We start from the raw sequence: 17,146 nt of genomic DNA on the forward strand, positions 1-17,146 counted from the left end.
ATACTGTAAAGCAGTTGTTATTCAATTGAAAATAAATAAATTTTAAAGAAGATTAAAGGTTTGAAATAAATAGTGGATGTTTTGTAGAATGACTCCTTAGGAGAAAAGAGGGATATAGACTTCCATCCAAATGAAACCATTTAGCTTGAGGTATTATCAAGAACCACCCTTACAGCAGAAAGCAAAGAGGAACTAAAGAGGCTCTTGATGAAAATGAAAGAAGACAGTGAAAAAACTGTCTTATAACTCAACATGTGAAAAACTAAGACCATGGCATCTGGTCCCATCACTTCACGGCATATAGATGGAGAAAGAATGGAAACAGTGGGAGACCTTATTTTCTTGGGCTCCAAAATCACTGCAGATGGTGACTGAAGCCAGGAAATTAAAAGATACTTGCTCCTTTAAGAAGAAAATTAAATCCTTGCTCCATAGAAGGAAATCTGTGGCCAACATAAACAGCATATTAAAAAGCAGAAACATTACTTTGCCAACAAAGTTCCATATATAGTCAAAGCTGTGGTTTTTCCAGTAATCATGTATGGATGTGAGAGTTGGACTGTAAAGAACGCTGAATGCTGAAGAACTGATGCTTTTGAACTGTGGTGTTGGAGAAGACTCTTGAGAGTCCCTTGGACAGCAAGGTGATCCAACCAGTCCATCCTAAAGGAAATCAGTCCTGAATATTCATTGGAAGGACTGATGCTGAAGCTGAAGCTCCAATACTTTGGCCACCTGATGTGAACTGACTAATTGGAAAAGACCCTGATGCTGGGAAATATTGAAGGTAGGAGGAGAGGGGACGACAGAGGATGAGATGGTTGGATGGCATCATGCACTCGATGGACATGAGTTTGAGCAAGGTCTGGCAGTTGGTGATGGACACGGAAGCGTGGCGTGTTGTAGTCCATGGGAACACAAAGAGTTGGACAGGACTGAGCAACTGAACTGAACTGATAACTAAGAACACCTCTTGAGTGGAGACTACATGGAAGGACAGGTGGAGAAGGAACTAAGGTAAATGTCCAAGGCAGAAGTTAGTTATTTTTACTTGATGGCCTTAATCTTTTTCATTAATACTGTAGACATCAATGTGAAATGTGTCAGGGTTACAGAAGATAGCTTAAAATTTGCAAGAGCTGTAAGGGTTAATGGGAAAACTGTGTTAAGGATATACATAAAGGTTGCTGCTGCTGCTGTTTAGTTGCTTCAATCATGTCCAACTCTGTGTGACCCTAAGAACTGCAGCCTGCCAGGCTCCTCTGTCTATGGGGATTCTCCAGGCAAGAATATTGGAGTGGATTGCCATGTCCTCCTACACGGGATCTTCCCAATCCAGGGCTTGTACCCAGGTCTCCCACATTGCAGGCCAATTCTTTACTGTTTGAGCCATCAGGGAAGCCAAAGAATACTGGAGTGGGTAGCCTATCTCTTCCCCAAGGGATCTTCCCGACCCAGGAATTGAACCCGGGTCTTCTGCATTGCAGGTGTATTCTTTACCAGCTAAGCTATCAGGGAAACCGATTAATAAAGCTTACTTGGGAACAATTAAGTTCTAGCTGAGTATGGAGACTTAAGTTGTCAATTTGCCTGGTTTTAAATTTTTCTCAAGCAGCATTTATCAGTCAGGATGTGGAAGTAGAGAACATAGCTTTGTTTGTTCCTCAGTGGTTGGATTTTGAAGGAAAATAATGACAAAAAAGACCAGAAAGTTGAAGAAAATGGGGAAAGACTAGTTGATGGGGGCAGATCTAGAATATAGAGTGGTAAGGAAGCTAGGAGGAATCTGGCAAGTAGAGAGGTCCAAAGATGAGGGCTGGATGAGGTAAGATGAGCAGCTTTTGGAAATATAATATATGGTGATCAGAGCAGGATATTGAGATTAAGGTTTCAAAGTGGAGGAAGCACCTTTAGCTAACATCAAGAAACATGGACGCCATGGATACACAAGCCTGATGTGAAGTAGATAGAGGTAAAGATCGGTGAAGTAGACTAAGCCAATGTAGGTCATCTGCATCTACTCCAAAGATACGTACTTACAACTGGAGTCAGATTCTTCAGAAACTGTAGAGAAGTGACCCAAATATTGTAGAAGACAACACTGAGGAAAATGAATGAGCATGATCCATAATGGAAGTATTTTTAAGAGAGTAAAAGGAGTAGTTGAATGCAGTGGTAATGAGGAGAAAATTGATCCCACTTCAGCTTTCTTTTAGGATTATGATATATGAAGAGTGAATGACGACCCTTCTCCCTTTTATTTGGGGCCCAAGAAGTAGTGTCCTCGGTGAGGTAGATTTCAATCATATCAAAAGGTAGAACATTCAGTGTAGAAATTAAGGATGCCATGTATGTTTACAGTGGATTAGGGCTTCTAGTGGATGGTAGAGTTGGGAAAGAGCATCATGGGGGAGAAAACATTAAACAGTTCTGGGATGAGATTTTTTTCATTTATTTAAGGAATGTATTAAATACTATTTTCACACCAGGCATTGTCCAGTAAACAATATATATATGACCTTTGCTCAGTTCAGTTCAGTCGCTCAGTCGTGTCTGACTCTTTGTGACCCCATGAATTGCAGCATGCCAGGCCTCCCTGTCCACCACCAACTCCCGGAGTTCACTCAGACTCATGTCTGTCGAGTCAGTGATGCCATCCAGCCATCTCATCTTCTTTTGTCCCCTTCTCCTCCTGTCCCCAATCCCTCCCAGCATCAGAGTCTTTTCCAATGAGTCGACTCTTCGCATGAGGTGGCCAAAGTACTGGAGTTTCAGCTTTAGCATCATTCCTTCCAAAGAAATCCCAGGGCTGATCTCCTTCAGAATGGATTGGTTGGATCTCCTTGCTCACATGAAGCTAAATATAGCTGTTAAATTAATTAAAATTAAATATAATTGAAAATTCAGTTCCTTAGTCATACTAGCCACATTTAAAGTGCTTAATAGTGACTGCCATATTGGACAGCACAAATATGGAACATTTCAATCATTGTAGAAAGTTCTATTGTAGAGGATGTAAAAGGAAATAGATGACCAAAGGGTTTATGATCTGGATAATAGTGAAAGTTGCTGGTGGCTAAAAGATCCACTGGGGTTAATGAACTTTGAGATTCTAAGTGGTATTTAGGCATTAGATATTTCCTTACCAATTCCAACACAGAAACTGAAGGTGACCTTGCTATAGCCTGTTCCAAACAGTGTGATCCCTGATATTAATCATTGTCTTTCTTTACCTTTATTTGTATCTCTTAGGTGTGGCCACCTGGATGGGGACTCTAAAGAAGTATCCCCTATTTTCACACAGTTCCTAGACTGTATCTGGCAATTAATGGAACAATTTCCATGTGCCTTTGAATTTAATGAAAATTTCCTGCTGGAAATTCATGACCATGTTTTCTCCTGCCAGTTTGGGAACTTCCTTGGAAACTGCCAGAAGGATCGAGATGATCTGAGGTGAATTCAGTTTGTGAGAAAACACTGAATAGGAAGAGAAGATCAGTATAAATTTACCAGTCACCCTGAATTTGGGACAGCAGTTCACAAAAGGGGAGGAGATGACAACTATAAAAATAATTTTTGAAGCATAAAACACTTGGAATTTTATGGGTATTCCTCAAAACCTCAGAATCTTTATCTGTGAAATAGGGTTAATAATACATAATTTTCAGATCTATCATGAGGAATCAATAAAGCAATGGATGTGCAAGGGTTTTATAAGGAATGAGTGTATGAGTAGTCATTAGCTACTGTCCTTTATCATTTGTGTCTAAGATCACTAAATAGCAGGTCATAGGCCAAGTCTGGCTTAACAGGTATATTCTGTTTCATCTGTAGAGTATTTTTTAGACTGTTAATTAGTAGTCAGTATTTAAATATCATGATATTTCACATAAAATCCAGTTGTTTTAGGATTTTTTCCAAAATCAAAAAGCCATTGTGGCAAGATATTCTGCAAAATCAGGAACTCTGGCAGTACTGGACCTGCATTTTCTAATGGCAATAATCAGCTGGAGCTGAATAATAGACTGCTCCATTTGAATGAATCAAGCTCACTATTGTCTGCCACAATTCTCACTACTTTCTGTTGTTTATTCTCAGCTCACTTCGTATGTTACTTCCCCAGCTCCTATAGGCACTTGAATTGGTACCAGACTTAAACTCTAACATCCTCACAATGTATAAAATGTAAATAATTTTTGAAGTTGACAAGACAGAGTTTCTGGGAATAGCATTCTCCTTGTTTTAGAGTCAGAGAAAAAGAATAGAGAGGCGAAGTGACTATCTCACAATCCACTCTTGTTTCAGAGTTGTTAGCTGAGTAGCAGTTAGCTCAAGTTCTCAGGCCCTGCTATGATATATCCTGGATAAATCAGATGATATCTCTAATTCTGTTTTCTTGTCAACACTGAGAACAGTGGTGAACTTTGCTGCTTCAAAATCTGTAGTTACTTAGTAGCTTCTGTGCACATTTCTATTTCATTTTGCAACTGAAACTTTCTTACCCTCTTCTCAAATGCTTATAAACACATTTGTTCTGTCTCTGACCTGCTTTTCTAGCACTAAAATCAGAGATCTTTTCCGTATACTTTTTCTCCACCCTCTTAAAATGAGGCTAATATATCCCCAACCCATTCCTCACACAAATCTGAATCTCCATGTAAAAGTATGAAAGTTGAAAATTTTAATATATGCTTTAATAGTTATTATATAAAACAAGCAGACATATCATTCATCCATGAAAGAAAAGACATGGACTCTAGGATCCAAGAGACCTGGGTTCAGATTTTGGCTCTGTTACCTACTAGCTGTGTGACTTTTGCAAATTAATTTTTGTCTCATTTTCTCATTATTATTTTGGGAATAAAATATCTCACAAGGTTTTATTATGAAATTTAATAGAGTATTTTAAGTAGAGTCTGGGACAGTGTTTGACACATAGTAATACTTAACAAATACTATTTAAGTTACCTCTGCAAGATTTTTTTTTTTCTTTTATCAACCAACAGCAAATGAGAAAGATGCATATACAGTTCCTTTGGCCTCACTGAAATGGTCTGAGGATTCTAAAAGTTACAAGACTACAATTTTTACGTCATATATCCCGTATCACTTCTCTTTGTTGTCCTCCTAGAGCTTTCTTTGACACTGTATGAGCAAATGAACTTCCCATGCATGGATACACAGCAGCTTTCATTGGGGACAATGAATTCCATGCTTTTTTGTGTTAACTAAGTCACTCCCCAGGGACTCAGCTAAGGGATAAGAAGAATCAGTCTTGTAATATAAATATCACAATCAGTGCTGCTCACCTAGGACAACTCACAAATATTTACTAATATAAATTGCTAAATTGTCTTTCACTGTCTTATACCTTCTGAGTAGAGGAGAAGCTGGCTTGAAATAAAATATAGAAAAGCAGAAATTCACCTCTTGTCTGTTAATTTACCAGATTTTTAAAAGGAATTCTAGATTTTTTAAAAACTGGAAAGGTTATTCATAGAATCCAAGATTTGGAAGAGACCTTAAAGATCACACTATACAAATGAGAAAATAGGCCCAGAAAGGGCTAGGGGCATCCCTAAGATTACATCACCAATCTGTGGCAGAGACAGAGTCTCTGCATATATTCTCGGCACATGTGGTTCTTCAGTGTGGAACTCTTTCTAATCTCTTTAAAAATGGATAAGTTGAAGCCCAGATAATTTGTTACTCTATCATTCTTCATTACCATTTTTTTTATTTTCCTTGTATCATATCCTAGCCTTCTGTCTTAGGTTACTTGTTAATAGAATTTAGATGATTGTCAAGTTCAGCAAATCTATTGATGTTACCTGCTTGCTGCTTTTAATTTTTTGGCTTGTTTTTTTCTTACAGAATATATGAGAAAACCCATTCAGTGTGGCCTTTCTTGGTTCAGAGGAAACCAGACTTCAGGAACCCTCTCTATAAAGGCTTCACTATGTATGGGGTACTCAATCCTAGTACTGTGCCCTACAACATTCAGTAAGTTCCTAAGCTGTTCATCCTTTCTTACAGCAAGCCCCAAGGCCTCAGCTTCTTTGCCTCTCCTTGTATAACTGACATCATCTCCATAACCCAAGCTGTGGAGTAGGACATTCTCTCCCAGATTACCCATTCCTTGCTGCCTCTGAAAGCAAGACCACACTCCCATTGGTTTTCAGGGCTCTGTAGTTACTTGCTTAGGGAAATAAACAAGAAACAATTGTTTATTTATAGTAGTACAACCAGTCAAGATGTAGGTTGTTTCATTCCTTTTAGTCTTTCCTTACGTATTTCTCTTCTTTCTTATCCTTTTCCCCCACAAAGAGAAGGAAAAACAGAGAAAGAGAATGTGCTGATATAGTTTGTTCTACTTTCCCCACAAAGTGTTAAGTACAGGGTGCCATGCTCACTGACCACAATTCAATGAGTACAAGACAGAACTGAATGCATTTATTAAGTCTAATGGTTTATTTTGTATATTCTGTAGGATTTTATATGTGTAAGATTATGTCATTTCTGAATAGATATTGTTTTAATTATTCCTTTTCAATTTGGATGCCTTTTATTTTCTTGCCTTATGTAGAACTTCCAGTGCTGAATAGAAGTAGTGAAAGCAAGCATTCCTATACTGTTCCTTATCTTAGGGGGAAATCTTTCAGTCTTTCTCCATTGAGTATGTTATAGTTTTGTTTTATTTTACAAATGACCTTTATCATGTTTAGGACATTCCGTTCTGTTCCTAGTTTGTTGAGTGTTTTTATGATGAAAGTGTTTTAGATTATATCAAATGTTTTTTTCTGAATCATGTTGAGATGCAGATGATTATATGTTATTTTCTCCTTAATTTTATTTTTTGTTTGTTTTTGTTTGGCCACACTACATGGCTTCAGGGATCTCTGTTCCCTGACCAGGGATTGAACCCAGGCCATAGTAGTGAAAGCTCAGAATCCAGGGCATTAGGCCATCAGAGAACTCCCTCTTGTTAATTTTGGTAATGTGGTCTGTAGCGCTGATTGATTTTCAGATTTTGAACCAACCATGCTTTCATAGGGTAAATACCACTTGGTCATGGTATATAATCCTCTTAATATGCTGCTGCATTTGGTTTCCTAGCATATTGTTGAGGATTTTTGCATCTATATTCATAAAGCATATTAATCTACAATTTTCTTATAATGTCCTGGTCTGGCTTTGGTATCAAGGTTATAGTGACCACATAGAATGAGCTGAGAGTGTTCCATACTCTTCAACATTTGGAATAGTTTTAAAAGAATTATTGTTAATTATTCAGTGTTTAGTAGAAGTTACTAGTGAAGCCATCTGGTCCTGAATTTTTCTTTATTGGGAATTTTTTGATTACTGAATCAAAAACTGTTATAGGTCTGTTCAAATTTTTTATTTCTTGAGTCATTTTTAGAAGTTTGTATGTTTCTAAAAATTTTTCCATTTCATCTAATTTGTTGGCATGCAATTGTTCATGACTTTCTCTAGTATTTTTCTTTATTTCTAGAAGTTCAATAATAACATCCCTAACTTAATTTATGATTTTCGTAATTTGAGACTTTCCTCTTTTATTTCTTGAGGTCGAAATACCTTCGTTTAATGTCAAAAGCATCTTGTACATAAACTGGATAATACATATTAAATGATGCATTTCTGTTACTTTTAGGGGTTTGAGGTGCATTTTTCCAGTTTTATTGTGATATAATTGACATGTAACATCATGTAAGTTTAAGGTATATAGTGTGATGATCTGATACATGTAAATATTGTGAAATGCTCACCACAACAAGATCAGTTAGCACATCCTCTACTCATACAGTTACCATTTTGCTGTTTGCTGTTATGGCGAGAACATTAATGCTCTACAATCATAGCAAAATATGGAATGATTAACAAATTTGCATGTTATTATTTTACACCTGTCATGCTAATCCCTGTATTATTCCAATTGTATTATATATGCTGCAAAAATGAGCACCCTCTCATTGTTTTTAATCAGTTTAACTTAACATTTTATTGAATTTATTAATGTTTTCAAAGAACCAACTTTAGTTTTGTTGATATTCATTTATCTCTGTTTTAATCTTTATTATTTCTTCCCTTATGCTAACTTTGGGTTTAATTTGCCCTCCCTTTTTAGCTTCATAAGATGTAAGATTAAGTGGTTCTTTTTAATGAATGTACTTACAGTTATAAATTTCCTTTTTAGCAGTTCTTTCTCTAGTATTTTGGTATATTGTATTTTTGTTTATATCAATTCCAAAGTGCTTTTTAATTTGAATTTCAGATAGTTCAGTTCAGTTGCTCAGTCATGTCCGACTCTTTGTGACCCCATGGACTGCAGCACACCAGGCCTCCCTGTCCATCACCAACTCCCAGAGTTTACTCAAACTCAGATAAACAAACAATAATTTGCCTAAAAAGCTTAGATCCTTTAATGCACTTAAAGACAGTTCTAAAATGTAAGAAACAATGAATTGGGGCATTCAAAGCATAGCCTTTCTCTCCTCCCTTAGTGTCATCTTCACCCAGGTGAGACTCCCTGAACATCCATTCTCCCATGCAGGTTCCAGGATGCAGTCAGTTAAATCACTTTATTTCATAAAAATATACAGAATAGATTCTAAGGAAGGGGATATGTGAGTTGAAGGGAATGTGTATATTTAATTTGTTATGGGTAATGCCTGATTGAGCCTGACCCTCTTGTGGAGTAGAAGCACTGCTTCTCCCTTTCTCTCTGCAGGCAGAGCTTGACTTCCCAGCCCAATCCCTCTATGTGCTTTCTTCAAGAAACAGCTCTGCCTTTTTCCTGACCATTTTCATCAACAATGTAAGGTTCTAACCAGTGCTGTGATGAGCTATATTGGAGCCTGTTGCAATGGGCCTATATATGTGCTTACCATCTCCTACTACCCTGTTCTCTGTATCTATGTGTTTATCTTTTTTATTTGTTTTTCTTTTTATTCCACATGTGAGTGAAATCATATTTGTCTTTCTCCATCTGACTTATTTCACTTAATAAATATAAAATCCTTAATATCCATCCATGTTGTCACTAACGGCAAGATTTTGCCTTTTTATGGTTGAGTAATATCCTGTTGTATATATGTGTATTGTGTGTGTATTTGTGTATATATATATATATTTTTTTCTTTTCTTTATCCATCCATCAATGAGCACTTGGGTTGTTTTATGCCTAGGCTATTGTAAATAAATCTGAAACATACATAGGGGTGGTGTGTATCTTTTCAAACTATTATTTTTGCATTCTTCATATGAATACCCACAAGTAGAATAGCTGGAAAATATGGTATTTTTTTCTTAACTTTTTGAGGTATCTCCATACTGTTTTCCATAGTGGATGCATCAGATTATATTCCAATCATCAGTGCACAAGTGTTCACTTTTCTCTATATCTTTTCCAACATTTATTTCCTGCCTTTGATACTAGCCATTCTGATGGGTGTGAGATGATATATTGGGGTTTTGATGTGCACTTCCCTAATAATTAGTGATGTTGAACTTCTTTTCATGTGCCTGTTGGCTATCTGTATGTCTTCTTTGGAAAAATGTCTGTTCAGATCCTCTGCCCATTTTTAAAAAAATCAAGTTGTTTATTTTGTTGTTGCTGAGTTATATGAGTTCTTTATATATTTTACATATTAACCCCATATCATATATTTGCAAATGACTTGTCCCATTTGATAGGTTGTCCTTTCATTTTGCTGATGGTTTCCTTTACTGTACAGAAGCTTTTTAGTTTGATGTAGTCCCATTTGTTTATTATTTTTTTATTTTACTTTACAATACTGTATTGGTTTTGCTTTTGTTTTCCTTGCCTGAGGAGAAAGATATTGCTAAGACCAACGTCAAAAAATACTGCCTATGTTTTCTTCTAGGGGTTTTATAGTTTCAGGTCTTATACTCCAGGATTTGATCCATTTTAAGTTGAATTTTGTGCCTGCTATGGGATAGTGGTCTAGTTTCTTTTTTTTTTCCACATGTGGATTGTCCAGTTTTCCTAATGCCATTTCTTGAGGAGACTACCTTTCTCCATAGTATGTTTTTTGCTCTTTTATCATAAATTAATTGTCCATATGTGCATGAGGTTATTTTTGTGCCCTCAATTCTGTTTCATTGTTCTATGTATCTTTTTTCTGCCAATGCAGTGATGTTTCTGATACTGTAGCTTTGTGGTATGCTTTGAAATCAGGGAGGGAAATACTTTCACTTTGTTCTTTTTCCTCAGAATTTATTTTGCTATTTAAGTTAAAAGTGAAAGTGTTAGTTGCTCATTTGTATCTGACTGTTTGTGACCCCTTGGACTGCAGCCAACCGGACTCTTGTCTCCATAGAATTCTCCAGGCAAGAATACTGGTGTGGATAGCCATAGCCTTCTCTGGGAATCTTCCCAACCCAGGGATTGAGCCTGGGTCTCCTGTATTGTAGGATTTAGATTCTTTACCATCTGAGCCACCAGAGAAGCCCAGGATGCACATAGATTTTAGGATGTTTTGTTCTATTTCTGATGAACAAATGTCATCAGGATTTTGATAGGGATTGAATTGAATCAGTAGATTGATTTGGTAATATGAACATTTTAGTAATGTTAATTCTGATCCACAGCCATGGAATGTCTTTCCATTTCTTTGTGTTTTGTTAAGTTTCTTTCAACAGTGTCATAGATTTTAGCAAACCGGTCATTCCTTAGTTAAATTTATCCCTAGGTATTGTTTCTGTTGTGATTGTAAAGATTATTTTCTTTTTAATTTCTCTTTCTGCTTGTCTGTTGTTAAGGTGTAGAAACTCAAAAGATTTTGCATATGAATTTTGTACCCTGCAACTTTATTAATTTACTATTTCTAATAGGTTTTTTTGGTGGAGGCATTAGGGTTTTCTATATATAAAATCATGTCATCCACAAATAGTTACAGTTTTAGTTCTTATTTTCCAATTTGGATCCCTTTTATTTTTTTTTTCTTTTATAGTTGTTCTGACTAGGACTTCTCATGTTGAATAAGACTGGCAAGAGTGGGCATCCTTGTCTTGTTCCTAATCTTAGAGGTATAGCTTTCAGTTTTTCTTTGTTGGATATGATGTTAGCTGTGGGCTTGTCATATATGACTTTTATAATGTTGAGGTACATTTACTCTATGCCCATTTTATTGAGAGTTTTTATCATAAGTGACTGTTGAATATTGTAAAATGCCTTTTGTGTACCTATTGAGATGATTATATAATTTTTATTCTTAATTTTGTTGATTTATTTATAATTTTGTTTATTCTTAATTTTGTATCTCATTGGTTGATTTGTGAATGTTGAACCATCCTTGCATTCCTGGAATAAATCCCAATTGGTCGTATTTTATCCTTTTAATGTATTGTTGTGTATGTTTTATTAATATTTTTGCTGACAACTTTGGTGTCTATGTTCATTAGAGATACTGACCTATACAATTTTTTTTTTTTTTTTTTGCTTTACTCTTGTTTGGTTTTGGTATTAGGTAATATTGAGCTCATAAAATGTGTTAGCAAGCATTCCCTCTTCAATTTGACAAGGGTGGACATTAACTCAACTTTTAATGTTGGGTAAAATACACCTGTGAAGGGATCTGATTCTCGATTTTTTTTTCCTTGGGGTGAGTTTTTTGATTACTGCTTCAGTCTCTTTACTAGTGATCGGTCTATTCATATTTTCCATTTATTCATTATTCACTCTTGGACAGCTGTATAATTCTAAAAATTTATCTGCTTTTAGGTTATCTAATTTGTTGCTGTATAGCTGTTCACCACATTGTCTTATAATGATTTGTATTTCTGTGGTATCCATTGTAATTTCTTCTCTTTTGTTTCTTATTTTATTTAGCTGAGCCTTCTATATTTTTTCTCTTAATGAGTTAAGCTAAATGTTGGTCAATTTTGTTTATCTTTTCAAAAAACCTGCTCCTAGTTTCATTCATATTTTTCTATTTTTCTATATTCTGTTTTATCTCTATTTCCTCTATTTCTGCTCTGGTCTTTATTATTTCCTCCCTTCCATTAACTCTGAGCTTTTTTTGTTGTTCATTTTATAGTTCTTTTAGGTTTATGGTTATGTTGTTTATTGAGATTTTTCTTGTATCCTGATGTAGGCCTGAATTGCTATAAACTTCCCTCCTCATACTGCTTTTGCTGCCTCCCATAAATACTAGTATGTCAGGTTTTCATTTTCATTTGTCTTCAGGTATGTTTTAATTTTGGAGCTTCTCAGGTGGTGCTAGTGGTGAAGAACCCACCTGCCAATGTAAGAGACATAAGAAACATGGATGCATTCCCTGAGTTGGGAAGATCCTCTGGAGGAGAGCCTGGCAACCTACTCCAGTATTCTTGCCTGGAGAATCCCATGGACTGGCAGGCTACAGTCCACAGGGTCACCAAGAATCAGACACGACTGAAGCAACTTAGCACACACACACACACACACACACACACACACACACACACACATTTTTATTTCATCTTTTAATTTCTTCATTGACCCAAGAGTTGTTTAGTAGCGTATTTTTTAGTCTCTAAGTAGTTCTAATTTTTTCCAGCTTATTTCCAGTAGCTGATTTCTTATGTATATGCCACTGTGATCAGAAAAAAAGACTTGATGTGATTTCAGCCTTCTGAAATTTATTGAGACTTTTTGTGTATGTGTCCTAGCATAGCATCTATCACTAAGAATGTTCCATGTCCACTTGATAAGAATGTATATTCTGCTGTATTTTTAAGAAGTAGTCAGTACCAACCTATCAAATCTATGTGCTCTAATGTTTTCTTTAAGGCTGCTGTTTCCTTGAAGACTTTCTGCCTGGATGATTTGTCCATTGATGTAACAGGGTGTTAACATGTGCTACACTTACTGTGTTGCTTTTAATGTACCCCTTTAATTCTGTTAATAATTCCTTTATATATATTTGTCACTCCTTAACATGGTTCATATATATTAATAATTTTTATATCTTCTTGAAGAATTGTACCCTTTATCATTTATAATGTCCGTCTTTGGCTCTTGTTAATTTTTTTGGCATAGTCTGTCTGTCTGATATGGTATGCCAACATCTACTTTTTTTTTTTGACTGCCATTTGCTTCACTTTGAGTCTATGTTTGTCTTTAGAGCTGAGATAAGTCTCCAAGAAGCAGTATATAGTTGAGTCTTGTTTTTTCCTTTATTTATCCAGCCACTCTGTATCTTTTGATTGCTAAATTCAACCAGTTTTTATTTAGAATGATTATTGCTATCGAGAACTCAGTACTGCCATGTAAACTTTTGTTTCTGGTTGATCTATATCTCTATTGTTTCTTTTTCCTTGTGTTTCTATCTGCTGTTTTAATTTAGTGGCTTTCTATGATGTCTTTCTCAGTTACCTCTTTCTTGTTTCGTGCTGTACTTTAGATTTGTGTATGGCAGTTACCATAAAGTTTATACAAAGACTCTCTTAGTGTAGTTTTTACCTTTTGATAACATCTTACCTTAATTTTTCTAAACCACAAAGTTTATACAAAGTATCTCTTAAAGTAGGTTTTTTTCTTCTGATAATATCTTATCTTAATTTTTCTAGACAGTTTCCATCCTTTTTCTCTTTCCTTTATATATTTCTGTTGTCTCAAATTATCCCTTTTTATGTTGTCAGTTTGTTACTAAGTGGAAGTAACTATAGTTACTTTTGCTTCTTTTTTTATTTAAATTTTATAATTAAGTTTTAAACAACCTATTCTAATATACATTTGTCATTTTCTGATTCTGTTTATCACCTTATTCAACATTTTCTGTACCTCTGACTTTTTCTGTCTGGTAGAAGAGCTCCTTTTAAACATTTCTTGTAAGGCAGTCCTAGTGCTGATGAATTTCCTCAGCTTTGTTATTTGGGGAAAACCTTCAAACCTTCATCTTTCATATGTAATATCTTTGCTGAATAAAGTATTCTTGGGTTAACAGTTTTTAATCTTTCAGTATTTTTAGGATGTCATTCCATTCCCTCCTGACTGGCAGAGAAATCTGATAGAATAATGGAGGTTCTTTTGTAGGATCAGTTCAGTTCAGTTCAGTTGCCCAGTTGTGTCCGACTCTTTGCGACCCCATGAATCGCAGCACACCAGGCCTCCCTGTCCATCACCAACTCCCGGAGTTCACTCAGACTCATGTCCATTGAGTAAGTGATGCCATCCAGCCATCTCATCCTCTGTTGTCCCTTTCTCCTCCTACCCCCAATCCCTCCCAGCATCAGAGTCTTTTCCAATGATACAGAGTCTTTTCCTGCATACAGATTTCTCAAGAGGTAGGTCAGGTGATCTGGTATTCCCATCTCTCTCAGAATTTTCCACACAGTCAAAGGCTTTAGCATAGTCAATAAAGCAGACATAGATGTTTTTCTGGAACTCTCTTGCTTTTTCAATGATCCAGCAGATGTTGGCAATTTGATCTCTGGTTCCTCTGCTTTTTCTAAAACCAGTTTGAACATCAGGAAGTTCATGGTTCACTTATTGCTGAAGCCTGGCTTGGAAAATTTTAATCATTACTTTACTAGCATGTGAGATGAGTGCAATTGTGTGGTAGTTTAAGCATTCTTTGGCATTGCCTTTCCGTCTATTTTTCCTCTGGCTGCCTTTGAAATTTTTTCTTTGTCATTAATTTTTGACAGTTTTAATGTAATATTTCTTGGATAAGATCTTTATTAATCAAGGTAATTAGCTAATTAGCTATTCTCTTGGTTTCATGGACATGCATATCTAGTATTATGTATTTTGGATACTAACTCATTACCATTCATATCATTTAAAATGTTTTCTCCTATTCAGTGAGGTGTCTTTTTGTTTTGTCAATTGATTCCTTTGCTGTGCAAAGGCTTTTAAGTTTTATTAGGCCCTATTTGCATATTTTGCTTTTATTTCCTTTGCTTCAAGAGTCAATTCCAAAAAAAAAAAAATACTGCTATTATTTATTTCAAAAAGTATTCTTCCTGTGTTTTCTTCTAAGAGTTTTTTTTGGTTTGTAGACTTACATGAGGTCTTTAATCGATCTAGAGTATATTTTTATATATGGTGTTAAAGAATATTCTAATTTCATTGTTTTACATGTAGCAGTCCAGTTTTACCAGCATCATTTATGGAAGAGACTATCTTTTCTATGTTGTATATTCCTGCTTCCTTTGTGATAGGTTAATTGACCATAGTTGCATGGGTTTATTATTGGACTTCTATTCTGTTCTGTTGACCTGTGTATCTGTCTTTGTGCCAGTACCATACTGTTTTGATTTGCATTGTATTCAGTAGTATAATTTGGTGTCAGGGAACATGATCCTTCCTGCTCTGTTCTTCTTTGCAAAGATTGTTTCACCTATTTTTGGTTTCTCTTTTTTCCATAGAACCTTTAAAATGTTTGTTCTAGCTCTATCAAAAATTCTCCTTTTATGACAGGGATTGCATTGACTCTGTAGATTTCTTTGGGATGTATGGTTATTTCAATAATATTAACTTTTCCAATCTGTATACTGAGTTATAAAGCCTATATACCAACTTTGATGAAAGTTTTTAACATGAATCAAAACTGAATTTTGCCAAAAGCTTTTTCTACATCTGTGATGTTGATCACCTGGTTTTTATTCTTTTTGTTAATGTGATATATCACATTGATTGATTTGAAGACATCAAAAAATCTTTCCATCCCCAAGATAAATCTCATTTGATCATGTGTGTGATTTTTTTAATGTATTGTCGGATAAGCTTTTCTAATATTTTGTTGAGGATTCTGGCATCTATGTTCATCGGTGATATTGGCTTATAATTTTCTTTTTTGTGTTGTCTTGTCTGCTTTTTTTGTATCAGGATGATGCTGGCCTTATAGACTGAGGCCAGAAGCATTGCTTTCTCAGCAGTGTTTTGGAATAATTTTAAAAGATATGTTAACTCTTCTCTAAATGTTTGGTAGAATTCACCCATTAGGCTGTATAGTTCTTTGGTTTCAGTTTCCAGTTTTATAGTTTATATTTCAGTTCCAGGTTATAGTTTCCAGTTTTATTGAGAGTATTTTTATTATTAATTCGATTACATTACTGATAATTGGTCTGTTCATACTATTTCTTCCTGGTTCAGTATTAGGAGATAGTACATGTCTAGGAATTTTTCCTTTTCTTCTAAGTTGTCCATTTTATTAGTGTGTAATTGTTCATGGTAGACTGTTAAGATCCTTTGTATTTGTCTGATGTCAGTTGCAAATTCTTTTTTCTCATTTCTGATTTTATTTATTTTGGCCCTTTCTCTTTTTTTCATGATGAATCTGGCTAAAGATGTATGAGTTTTATTTATCTTTTCCAAGAACCATCTCTTATTTGATTTTTCTTTTAGTCTCTATATCATTTATTTCTGCCCTGATATTTATGATTTCTTTCCTTCTACCAACTTTGGGTTTTGTTTGCACGTTTTTTATAGTTCCTTTAGGTGTAAAGTTAGATTATTTGAATGTATTATTGTTTGCTGGGGTCAGCTTGAGAGTCCCTTGGACTGCAAGGAGATCCAGCCAGTCCATTCTGAAGGAGATCAACCCTGGGATTTCTTTGGAAGGAATGATGCTAAATTGAAGCTCCAGTACTTTGGCCACCTCATGCAAAGAGTTGACTCATTGGAAAAGACTCTGATGCTGGGAGGGATTGGGGGCAGGAGGAGAAGGGGACGACTGAGGATGAGATGGCTGGATGGCATCATGGACTCGATGGACGTGAGTCTGAGTGAACTCCGGGAGATGGTGATGGACAGGGAGGCCTGGCATGCTGCGATTCATGGGGTCGCAAAGAGTCGGACACGACTGAGCGACTGAACTGAACTGAACTGAACTGAGGTCAGCTTGTTTCACTACAAATGTCCCTGTTAGAACTGCTGTTGCTGTGTCTCATTGATTATGGACCATTGTGTTTTTGTTTTTATTTGTCTCCTGGTATTTTTTTAATTCCTCTTTGAGTTCTTCAGTGATGCATTGGTTGTTTAGTAACATATGTTTAGCCTCCATGTGTTCTTTTTTCAGGTATTTTTGAGTTGCTAGTCTCACAACTTTGTGCTTGGAAAAGATGCTTGATAAGTTTTCAAATTGTGTCAATTTACTGATGCTTCAATTGTGGCCTA

General features: G+C 35.7%; 1 protein-coding gene and 1 non-coding gene across 2 annotated transcripts in view; one reads left to right on the plus strand and one right to left on the minus strand.

Moving 5' to 3' along the window:
• Positions 1 to 17,146, plus strand: part of MTMR8 (myotubularin related protein 8) — a 200,012-nt gene that overhangs the window by 74,916 nt on the left and 107,950 nt on the right. Inside the window, 2 exon segments of the mRNA XM_052662720.1 lie at positions 3,253 to 3,453; positions 5,875 to 6,003. Coding sequence (XP_052518680.1) covers positions 3,253 to 3,453; positions 5,875 to 6,003 — 330 coding nt within the window.
• Positions 7,881 to 7,984, minus strand: LOC128070659 (U6 spliceosomal RNA). Its single transcript, XR_008201633.1, has one exon. It is a non-coding gene; the product is annotated as a U6 spliceosomal RNA (small nuclear RNA).

The sequence above is a fragment of the Budorcas taxicolor genome, chromosome X (assembly GCF_023091745.1).
Source record: "Budorcas taxicolor isolate Tak-1 chromosome X, Takin1.1, whole genome shotgun sequence".
NCBI lineage: Eukaryota > Metazoa > Chordata > Mammalia > Artiodactyla > Bovidae > Budorcas > Budorcas taxicolor.